Source organism: Cupressus sempervirens, chromosome 10 (assembly GCF_028749045.1).
Source record: "Cupressus sempervirens isolate cs-2001-9-10 chromosome 10, ASM2874904v1, whole genome shotgun sequence".
Classification (NCBI taxonomy): Eukaryota; Viridiplantae; Streptophyta; class Pinopsida; order Cupressales; family Cupressaceae; genus Cupressus; species Cupressus sempervirens.
Window position 1 is genome coordinate 85,492,688 of NC_143127.1, and position 12,935 is coordinate 85,505,622.

At 35.1% G+C, this 12,935-nt stretch overlaps 1 protein-coding gene across 3 annotated transcripts in view; it reads right to left on the bottom strand.

Moving 5' to 3' along the window:
* LOC149532698 (protein transport protein SEC23 E-like) overlaps positions 1-12,935 on the bottom strand; it is a 70,580-nt gene that overhangs the window by 27,985 nt on the left and 29,660 nt on the right. For all 3 annotated transcript variants that reach the window (XM_089804357.1, XM_089804356.1, XM_089804355.1), the window contains exon 4: positions 6,159-6,301. In XM_089804357.1, coding sequence (XP_089660483.1) covers positions 6,159-6,301 — 143 coding nt within the window. The remainder of the gene's footprint in view (positions 1-6,158; positions 6,302-12,935) is intronic.

Consider the following 12,935-nt stretch of genomic DNA (forward strand, 5'->3'; position numbering starts at 1 on the left):
TTTCTAACCCATCCCCACCTAGCCAAGAAAACCGGAAATGCATCCCCGAAACTTAGGAAACAGTCTAACAAGTTTCTGAAACTCATTAACTGTCTCGTAGACTGATTTTCTGTTTCCCATTTGTTTTACATATTGCTAAAAGTTTCCAATTAAAAAAATATTTTTACCCCAAAAACATTAAAAAAGACATTTCCCTTGTGGGCCTCGCATGTTGGAATGAAGACTTGAAATAAATTATAAAATAAAAGTTCTTATATTTTGACTTTGTTTATATAATGAAGTTTTATTTTTACTTTGCATTCTTATGCCTAACACAAAGATGGACGAATGTCTTGACATAGAATGCAGGTGTCAAAAGGTTTTAAAAAATTTAATGCATGTTGAAAGGACTTATAAAACATATTGAAAGGCGGTTATTAAATGCAGGTTGAACATAGTTGTTCAATGCTTATCAGGCTGAGACTTGCTATTGATATTCTAAGATGATGATTGAGAATGTGAATCTGATGAATATATTTGAAAATCCAGATAGATATATATACATACATACATGTCCACATACACACACACACACACACACACACACATATAGCCGTCCCCTTTTGTCACCTGTTCTGCAAAATGCAAACATCCCGGAAACCCGTTTCCCAGTCCCCCCGTCCCGAAAAATTGGGGTAGCATAATATATAATCTTATGTATAATGACCTGAAATGCTCGGACCTAATCTATGTCACAAGATGCGAGTTCAAGTTTGTGTCCGGCAACAATAAAATTCGGATGATGCTCAACAAAGGGGAAAATTTTGACAAAAAATTTGTCATCAAATATAAATAATATATATCAATAAAACTATTCAAATATTTTAATATTGCCAAATAGATGGAGGTTCACCCATACAAATACATATAAAATTATAAATATGTACCCATTAATAGTCTTAAACAATATATTAATTTCAAATATCATACACCTAACATATATATGTACTTGTATTTATAAACAAAATTACTATTACAACTAAATTCAGAATGAAATAATAATAAAATCTGTGCACATGCAATATAATATTAATAAATTAAAACATTGAAATTTAAGAAAGATTGTCGGCGACAACAAAGAAATGAGATAATGAGTTTTTCGTGTTGGGAGGAAGCCTACACTTTGGCAATATGTTGAATGATGTCGTTAATAAGTTACAAAGGACATGTGATTTATGTCTACAGATAAACTGTTTATCAAAGATTTTTGTTTAAAATTTTATTACGATTTGGAAAGGGGTCAAGCTCACTATTTGGAATGGGGGCATTCAGGTTTGTCTCAAGCATGTCACAATAGAAAGGTGAAACCCTTGGCGAATCCTGAACCATTAAAAATACAAAACAGAACTCTGAATCTTGTTCTTTATAAAATAAAAAAACTTGAAATATCATACCCTGTATCCAGCCAAACAACAGTTGAACTTCAACAAAAATTTTACAATGCTCTGAAGTTCACCGAATTTTAAACCTCATGCCCGAAATTTGGAGAACCCTGTGACTTAGGGCCTAATCTAAGTTGTCGGTCCAGATTCCAGCACTGATGCAGGTTTGAAATTCATCCAATTATGGGGGGGTTTGGGTTCGAATTCGTCTTGGGTTCGTCCATACAAAAACATATGTTGTTTTTAAAATGTGTGTGTATTTATGCAACAACAAATAAGTACATACACCACTCTGCTAATAGTAAACCAACATAGCAAAATACACTGCCATATCTTTGCTTCAGTCCAATAGGATATTAATTGCATCATTTAGCATACATACAACATGATACACTTGTTTGGTCACATGCATGGGATAAATTTCCATATCAAGGGGACAATATGAGAATGAAAAGAATCATAAAAAGATAAGTGCAGTTATCTGAAATTTTATTTTTATTGATTAGATGATTTCTAATCAGGCTAGATCAAAAGTTGAGATTAAAATTTTAAGTCCTGGATTCAAAGATACCATTGTTTTTTTAAGGAATTCCTATATAGTCATCAATTTGGACATCACCTATTGTCAATTTGGATTTCCTCTATACAAGTTTTCATTTTCATTCACAAATGCAAAAATGACATAAACCATCATTTTTGGCTTTTTTAGTGGTCATTTTTGAGGTTGGGAGGATCAAATAGTTCAAATTAGGCAAAAAAATGCACATTAAAAAAGTTTTAAAAATTGTTTTGAGACCCAATTCGACCTAGGTTCGACCCCAGGCCAAGCAAATTCACTCCAAATCCTGCCCGGATAACTCTGACAGAATTTGCAGTGAATCTGTGGCTTAGGTGAATTTGGGGAGAATTTGACAAGGACCAGACTTTGAGGATTCCTAGAGAGAATCTGGTAACTTAGGTCCTAATGGATACTGAACACAAATATAATAACCTACTATAATTGCATTATGGAAATCTGAACTATGCTTGACGTGTATATAAAGAAGTGTACCAGGGTTTAAAATGTGTGATATATTAGGTACTGACTTCTTGACAAAAGAGCACAATATATTTATATGTACATAGAATATTGACCCACTCAATCAATGAATATGTCTAGATGTAGATGTTTATTACATATTTTGCATTGATTGTATTCAAAAATGTCTTATCGGACCTATAGGCTACCTTTACCTTCTTGGTAAGAACATTAAGATGAGGTCAACATTTGTTGTCCATGTGACATCAACATTCTTTCATGGCATTTATTTACTCAAAGGTGACTTTAGCATTATGGAAAGCAATTTACATTTTGAGTCTACGACCAAACTTGATGTCAAAAATACAATGTAGATGAAATACTTGTGTAATTTTAGGAGGTGATTCATTGTTTGGTAAATACTAATTATTGATTAGTTCAATGAGTGCTTGCGTCTATCTTGCAATTAGTATAATTTTTTAATGGATTATTTTCACAATTTGAATTTGCGTAAATTTAATGCTTTACTAGGCATAATTGTTTAAGACAATCTGATGCACTTGCATCATGTGATAACTAAGAAATTCAAAATCATCACATGGATGATGGGGACATATAGAATTTATTGGGATGCAACTCCCTTACAATAAAAATAAATTGTTCCTAAATGACACTAAGTGTTTAAAAATGTGTACACATGTACGTGTGCGTGCATGCATATGTGAGCATGAATGTATGGGTAAAATTGTTGTAATGAAAAATGTGATGGACCAATAGACTCGAGAATAAACGAAATTCAATAATTGTGATTACAACATGAATTCAGGTGTTATAAATATGAAGTATCCTTTGAAAGGTTTAAGAAAGGATATTATAGAGCAAATTTTGTGTAATAGGACCATATTTGAAGGTTATAATTAAGCACAATGTTTGGACATTTTGGGATTTATGGTACTATTATTAAATATGGAATGTACACATGCACACTCGGAGATTTCTTATAATTATTCAAATTAACCCTTGCAAGAAAGCAGTGTTACCAAAACCAAATGTTATTAATTATATCGTTATTATGGGACTTGCAAAATGTCCATTTTCAATTGAAAAGGGTTTCTAATTTCCAAAAAACATGGTACCTGGCATAGGAAGCAAAGGTAATCATATAGTTTGAGATGTCCAATTACCACTTTGGAATGTATTTTGTCCATGCAGATTATATTGTAGTCAATGGTAATTGACAGATGGTGAGGAATATGCATATCATTCACTAAGCAAGCACTACATAATCACAAGATAATACATTTGTAAAACTTACAAATGTCCAAGTTACATGTAATGGAGTAAAACATTTATATTATTACCAAGAGATTCTGTTGGACTAACAGCCAACGTTTCCCTTCAAGATTCGTGACGTGGATTAACCTCCTCCCGTGTTCTATAAGTCGTGTGGTTGTATTGTGTGTTAACAGGTCGATCATTTAGCACAATGGCAAACACAATGGCTTTCAAGTTTCTATCAATTGGTATATGAGCTTGGTCACAGGTTCGAATCCCTTGGGTAATGCTAAGGGGGGGATTGTTGGACTAACAACCAATGTTTCCCTTCAAGATTTGTGATGTGGATTAACCTCCTCCTGTGTTCTATAAGGAGTGTGGTTGTATCGTGCTTTAACAGGGCGATCTTTTAGCACAACGACAAACACAATGGCTTTTAAGTTTCTAACAGATTCACCATATAAATTTGCACTAACTTCTTAATTACAAATTTATGATGTGTTTCATGTAAGTTTATTAGAGAAATATTCTAAATGGCAATATATTTCTATTGAATCTTGTTGTGAATTTCAATATGAAACGAAAGAGTATTCTTGAGTTAAGATCTAGATTGAAAAATATAATTAAATATGAATTAAGGGTTGAACATATTTGTAGACATTTTTTTGTCCATTGATTCAGTGATTAAAGGGATTGTGATGTAGATGCACATCATGCTATTGAGAGAAGCATGCTAATTACAAGGGGAGAAATATTAACATTTGTTTTCTCCGAGTAAAAGAGAATGATGTTTTCACATACGAAAGAATCATTAAAGTTAAAGAAATAATAAGTAGTCAGGTGAAAAACAAAGAATCCTGAGAAGAAGGGCAAAAGAATAATTAATTAATTATCTATACATGGGTGTGATTTGTTTCGAAACCACCATTTAAAAATAATATATAAAGTTAAATATTTATGAGAAGCTTGGCATTGGCAAAAGGAGAACGCAAGGCACCCATGATGATGTTGGATAGGCAGGTAGTGAGAATTGTACATAGGCAGGTGTGTCCAACTTCTAGGGAATTGTTCCCAAAGAAAGGGTAGCTTTCATAACCATGATACGTTGTCTCAAGGTTGTGGGGTCTGCATAGACTGATCAGGCCAGACGGTTTGAATTCCCAAGATTGTAAATCTCTCTTCATATCATTAATATAAATATGATACAGCCCCTTAGCTGTTCTGATCGATCAATAAAAGAAAACTACATGGGGAATCATCCTAAGCCTAGCCAAGGTTGTTGTGCATGAATGTAATATGCTATGTTTGTTGAGATTGACTCCTGCTATATTGCTGCCATTGCTTAAGCTTTAAGGGACATGTGCCACAAATTCTTCCATGGGTGTGAATAACTATTCCAGAATTGCCACAGATTAGTATTGATCAGTTGTTATTCAAATAAATTAAAACTAAATATACTGATTTTGTAATTTTATTCTAGTTATAAATAAATTTAACATTTACTGTAATGTTCTTAATATTCAATGTGTGTGACTGTAATGTGTGGAAACGAACTCCTAATTACTTTTTATTATATTTATAATTATACAAAATTAAAACGAGAAATTGGCACATGTTTTAGACCAAAACACAAACCTTAGTCATTTAGCCTACTAGGCTGGAGCCCTGGACCCTTGGCATGACAACTCTCTGTGCACTGTTAATTAGACCCAAAGTGTGACTTCAAAAACGTATGGACCAAGTCTTTGCCACTTTCAAATTGTGATCAGTTGATTTTCTATCATTTGCAAATAAAAGAACAAAACATGGAATTCAACTTCAAAGAGGACTTACCATATTTTACATTTAAGAAAGAAAGACTATTCATTTCCTATTGAATTGAGAAATACTGATGTCAGAAGGGAGATCAAAAAAATTAGGAAACTTTTATATTTGACTGTCAAAAAGGTACATGCCTCTAAAATACAAACTGCTCCTGATGCATTTCTTTATTGAAAATTGTCCTATTTCACCTTAATACAAGAAAACCAGATCAATTATTATTTACTCTATGTTCTAGAAATTTTAAGTAACATAGCAAGCTGGTATATACCAATGCCACTCTTGAGATAAGGTTTATCCTTGTACAAACAATTTTAGTAGTTGTTATTTTGGACAACAGGTCAGAGAAAGAGTTGTGCAAATCAGTGAACAAACAACTTTCAAATTATGGTACTACAATTACAATTGTAATTGGCAGATGATACAAAAAGGCATAAACTGCAAAGCAGTTTCAAACGATGTTATGTATGCCATGCAAATAACCAAATATCAGACACAGATGTCCCCACAAATTCAGTTTATGATTATATGTATTATTGATTATAGATTGGGAGAAATCAACAATAGGAAACAAAACAGAGTTTGGAACCAAAATTCCAACATAGGAGGGAGGCAAGACTTACTTGAAAGAAAGACCGAGAGACTGATTCCCTCTATCAAAAACACGTTTAAAAGAATCCTTGAACACAGAATGTCCAAAACTTTCTGCTAAAACTACAAGGCCACCTGTTCTTTCTACTGCTACTTTCATTTCTGCAACCCCAACCTAAAATATAAAAAACAACATTGAAACAAGATTAACCAGTTAAAATTTTCATTACATTTCATCCAAATCCTTAAACTTAACATTAAGTTATATTCTTATAGCTAATCTGACCACCAAATAGTGTACTGAAAACTGTCCAACATAAATGTCCCCACATATTCTAATATAAATATATAGAAACCAAAGTTTAACGTTTAGACAATAGAGAAAAATGATATTTTGACTCGAAAGAATGTCTTATATCATTCCATATCAGAGAAAGAAGTCTATGTAATTCAGATACAGAAGGAAAATAAATCAAGTTTGGATAAAAATACAAGATTCTTTGATACAAGTTGAATTTCATCTGCCTTTTACAAACTGTAATCCAGTCAAAAACAAAACTCATATAGTTTCCTATTTTCATTTCTTTCCAAGCTCTGTAACTCATGCTCTTTTCTCATGACTGGATAACTTAAAAAGTTATCAAACAATCCGAAAACTCATCACAAATATACAGCCCCTCAAATTGCATACTAGACAGAATTTTGATTATAAAAGTCTATTCCAACACATCTTTGAGAGGTTTCAATCCTATCATAAAACTTGCTAAAAATTGAAGAAAGCAATACAAGCTAAAGAACTTAACCTTCAGCTCCATGTTCTACCAGGAGCATTGATCCTTTTAACAGTTGGCCAACTTTCTTTACAGATGACCTTGACCTATAGAATATCACTCATGACAATGCTCACACATCTTTGAATGGTACCCTTATTAGTTGGCTCTCAGCTGCTAATGGAACACTTGCAAACCTTGAAAATCAAAATAAATTTGTTCTCTTTGCAACAAGATTTTCATGGTTGAAGAATGCACACAGCTCTATGTGAAGAAGTTCAAACTTCAAAGCATCTCACTCAGGTATCACTTGCAAGAAATTATGCCAGATGTGTAGTAACATACAGCTATAGTACAATGGTAGGGTGACGATTGGCGATTACCTTCCCCACCCCAAGATGGTTGCCCTAGCCAACCAAATGATGTCCTTGAGTAGGTTCTGGACTGTGGTAATATTCCTACTACGAACCAAATGTGAAAAGGTCTGATGTGACCTTCCCTATAAACCTCCCAAGTGAAGCCATGGGCATAGAAGTAGGGCTTTCCCTTTTTCAGGATGAAAGGATCCCAGATACTGTATAACTATAGCTTGATTAGACTGAATAGAAAAGTAATTATATTTCAAATTGTAGACAAATTAACCATAATAGCAATCGTATATGCATAAAATTTAAAAACAAAAATAACAGAAACATTACCAATAAGTGATTGTTCAAAAATAAATTCAGTCATGTGATGTAATATATCACATAGGTTTGACAGGAAAACAATCAATGACAATAGTCGAATCCTGGAAGTCTGTGACATCATATTGGTCTTCCTCAAAAGCATCCCCCAACCAGCAATTGCATGTTTTGAAATCAATAGCTTAGTTAATTGTGTTTATATTTATGTTTTAATTTGTATCTTTCATTATGATATTTGCACCCATACCTGAGGTATTCATTTATAAAGTTTTTATTAAGACAGTCCAATACCCAAGCTAACAGAAGAATCCAGGATCTATTCAGAACACAACAAATACCAGCATGGTACTGGTAAGGATATGGGGCCTCCAAGACAGTACCTCATGATGGAGCAGCGGAGTTTCAACATATAGTCCCATCACAAGATCATTTTTCACTTGCTAAGATAGGTGACAGTCTTAGAATAGCCCTCACCTAGTCACTTGTGCCCATTAGGCTTCAATTTGCAAAAATGAAACTTGAGGACCCAAACATGTATATGCTGTTGCAGAGTTCCTTACTCGTAATTTTTTCCAGTAGAAGGCCTCACTGAAAGCATTTGATAAGTATTGCAAATTAATGTTGATATGAGTCTAAAGGAGCCCATACCACCCTTTAAAATATATTGATTGTAGTTAGTTGTTTTCACTTTCTCCGTTGTTAGGATATTTTAACAATACAGCAGACACTCACAAAACACAGATTTTCAATCTTAAGTAGAATTAGCTGACTTAAATGATGGATTTCAAGAACTTTGAAATTCTTAGATCCTAGATCTATGTTGATGAATAAGTATCTAGTCACAGCATACAAGATATTTATAGCTTTAATTGTGCAAGATCGTGTCAATTTATTCTTCATAGATTCCGACTTTCCTGACTAGTTGATTCACTTGCTTCCCTCACAGTGAGCGCCAGTGCAGTTGTTATATGCTTCCTAATGGATGTCTAAACCCTCACAATAGCACCATCCATGAATCTCACAAGCTCCCCCTTGCAGATCACGTGCTTCCTGAATCCATTCTCACAAATAGCCCCAAATTTGCCTCACCAAGCCCACTTAATCTTGATCATAGTTGGAAGACTTTGCTACACCTCGCCAAGTCTCGCAAGATTCACAAATCTATTGGCTTGCAAAGTCAACTAGACATGGCTCGATGGCCTCACGAGCCATGTCCTACAGAGTGTTAGGCTAGAACTCAAGAGTTTTGGACTAGAACTCCTGGACTAAAGACAACACTTTTTGTTTTACTTTTCCATTTCATTCTGCTCTTTGGTGACCAAAACAGGTCTACATTGTGAATTTGGGTTTGAAGAAGACAAGTATATAAGATCATAGATTAATTTCTTCTTGTTTTCTTGTAAAACTACAGTTTTCTTCCTGCTGAGTCCTAGCTGAGTCCTAGCCAACTTGATAGCCCAGTCCTGAGTCTGGGGCCTATTTTGGGCTGCCAAGCCCGTGCCATATCCAAGTTTTCAAACAATGATCTTGACCATTCTCTAACGGATATCATCAAGTTTTCATAGGCTCTTTTACCGTGGCATATAACGAGAGCTCCAGTGCTTTACCACAATTTGCCTACAGCAATGATCTTCCTAACACTATCTTCTTGGGTCATATAATCCTCCAAACCAAAACAATACAGCCACCCATTTTTTAAATATTTGATATATGTTGCTAGAAGGGGAGTTATTACATCACAAAAAACCCCAATGCAAACAGAGGCACAAGGTTAAAATTCTACAATCAGATAAAATAATGATTACAATCCAGCATTCAAAACCAGATACCCTCCTTCAAGTTCCAGTTATGTTTTAAAAAACTTATATGCATAAAAATAACATTCACACGTGACAGCTGATTTCATATTAGCTCGAGACCCGCCATCAACTGATTTCTTATACATATCTCGAAGTCAAGTTTTATGGACTCCATTTCAGCTCGAGACCCACCATCCAACCCAGAGTTATTAAAGGTCTAGGCTACCTTACTATGGTGGAGAGACAGTGTTTCAGACATCACTTCCATAACACTTCATCGAAGTTGTCCCTATTGGACTCCTTAGTCAAACCAACAGTGCTATATGGTTCTATGATGTGGGGGCCTTCTCTCCTTGACTCAGACTAGAGCAGGTTCAGACTTTGTTCCTCCGGCGTATCATCAAATGTCATAGATCCATACTAGATAGTGTTATTCTTGTAGAGTTTGGTACTCATCCCTTCAAGCTTGGGGTCATCTTTGATCTGATTTGGTTTCTTCACCGCCTTCATGGTTTTACATACTTTGCAAATGGCTGCCACAGATACTCCTACCTGGCATATTGCACCTCAGTTGTTGTCGTGGAGTACGATCCCTCCACTAGGACCTGTTGTTGGTATGAGCAAGCCACTAGTTTGATGAGATCGATTGGGATTGAGATTGACTGCCTCCCTCCCTTCTTGTTCTCCTTGGATCCACGAATGGCCTTCTATGCTAAGCACTTTTCGAATATTCAGGATGGGATTATTGCATGCCTAGGTTACTTGTCTTGGTGTTGAAGTCAAGCCTTGTGTATCTCTTTGGGCTCCTTTAGAGTTGGCTCCTACCAACTTCAGATTCGGACTGACGATCATATGGATAGAGAGGACCAGATTTTTCCACTGTGTACCTTGGCTGAGACGGAGACCCACTTCATTTTTTGATGCCCCATCTACTATGAGATTAGGGTTTATTGTCTATTCAAAGAGTGCAGGTCTCGCTTAGCAATCACACCTTGGGCCAACTCTGGGCTCCTTCAGAGTTGGCTCCTACCAGCTTCGGATCCAGACTAGCCATCATATGGATAGAGTACTAGATTTGTCAACTATGTACCTTGACTGAGATAGAGAGGGAAACCCACTTCATTTTCTAATGCCCCATCTACTATAAAATTAAGGGGAGATATTATTGTATGTTCAAAGAGTGCAAGTCTCTCTTAGCTTCTTCAGATACACGGATCAGCGATACCTTGCGCCACGAGACCAAGCAGCTCTGAGATCACACTCTACAACTCTTATTCCCCTAGTGCCAGATCTGAAATCAACTTATCACCGCCCTTCTTCTCACCCTTGTCTCCAAATCGTGGTGTGAAGTTGTTGTCCAATACCCCTATCACCTACCACTCCAAATCTATGAGACCCTGAAGTGGGTTCACATGGCAATACCACTCCTCTAGCACTTCTCAATGACGGTTTGTGGACCCTTGGTCGCCTTGGACCTTTTATCACATTGGTCTTCCCCTCAGAATTCTTAAAAGCAATCTAGGGCCCCTACTTCTCCTATGGCTTAGCCTTTTGTTTTGGAGTTCTTCACAACTGGTCAAAATGTTTAGGATTTTGGGGCTCTCTTGCTGGGTTGTCCAATCCTTTTTGTGTTTTTTTTGTTGCTTTTAGTTTGTTTCTTTAGGAAGCATTTTGTGGTATTATCGTTGTGGACTAGCACCTTGTTTTGTGTTTTACAGTCTTTTTGACCTTCTTTGTGGTCATTTGTTAGACATTAATAAATTTATCATATCTCCCTCAATATCATGGCTCCACTCATTTCCACAAGCATGAGTTTGTCCCATTTTTGCAACATGGATCTGCAATATATTGCCTATCCTTAAACCAAAAGAGAAAACTCAAATTACAAGTTTATATTACTAGTCTTGGAGGTAAAAGAATCTTCCAAAATGAAGTGCTTTAATTTCTCCTAACATATCCCAACATGACCTTCCACCTTGGATACTCACCTATGATCATAACCACTCAACGTGAGCAATAATGGTTTAGAGACCTTCATTTCAAACAATGATACTGGTGTAGGACCACCTAGTACTAAAGGTACACCAGGAGTTCAAAGGGTCATGCCATGACTAATCTCATTGAATTTTGAGTCTTTGTTGTCTTTAAGGTCATTTGGATGTAATTCAAGGCATAATAAGTCCTTGTGCAAAACAATGTAATTCAATTTGCTCAAGTAGCACTTAAAGATCTTGATAGGGTTAGTATGGTCAAAGTGTGCATAAAAATCCAAGGAAGGGTAAAGATGATATAAAATGTTTTGTTTAGTCTATTTTCAGATGTAAAGAATGTCCATACAAGGTTTAAGGTCATTTAGGTCAAATGTGCAAAAGTTGTAAAAATGATGTCTAAAGGGTGCATTTCGGTTTTGGGGCAGTTGTAACTGTCAAAACATATCTCAAAGACTTTATAAACCATGTAATGGTCGGGTTTTAGTCAGCGATGTCAAGATGGAGGAAGACTGTGATGGCAAATGTATTATCCCTCTGACTGTCATCAAGGTTCCTGCAGGGTTGGTTGACAGTCAAGTATACATTCATCCATTTGAATGTGGAGGATGATTATAGATGGAGTGAAGAAGGGAGGGATGTATGGTTCAAATATCTTGAATGTATTTTGTTGAGGATTAAGTGAATAAAGGAATAGTTCAGGTTCATTTTCTTTTAATATCTCTGGTTACAGTCACGTTTTCTTTGTTGTATGGCATATTTATGTTGGTATATGGATTGGACTGTCTCCAAAATCAATTTGATTAGGTAGTATAATGTGTTAACTTTCTTCTAAATCAATTTGGAGCAACCATCATGAGTTGTGGAGCAAGAAAGATCGAGTTTTCTTAAAACTGATTTAAAACCCTCATTGACGGATGTGGTGTTGATGTTATTGTAGCTATTGAGCGGATTCCTTCAGGCCAACATAGACAACATAAAGGTTGTAAATAATAGTTATATTGGTAATATAAATATTATATTATTATTGAGATAATATAATTACATTATAATATTATTGTGATCTAATTATTATTATTATATGATTATATAATAATATAATATAATTATTTGAATTAACTAATTAATTGGTCCAAGAGTGGTGACCCTTGGTAACTAATATATATAAATAATATCAAATCTTCTTCTTGGCATTAATCTAACACACAATCTGGGAAAACAACATGGTATCAGAACAAAGTCTGGGACAAAATCCCAATAAAGAGATTATAAAATACCAGACACGGCATACCATATTGGAAGAAAAAATAAGGTCTCTACCATGTGCCTATTCAGTTTTTTTTTATGATTAAAGAATTATAAAGGTTGACTCTGGACTTACATAGATTTCACATTGGAGTCAATTCACACAAAAATGAACACAGTTTCCATATGGCATCCATGAATACTATTGGGCTCTGTTTGTATGGTGAACTATATCCATGACTAGTTCACTCATTGTGGGGTAGAGGAATTTACAATCCTGTTAACATGTAAAATGTCAATTGTTTACTGTTGTTGAAGCAC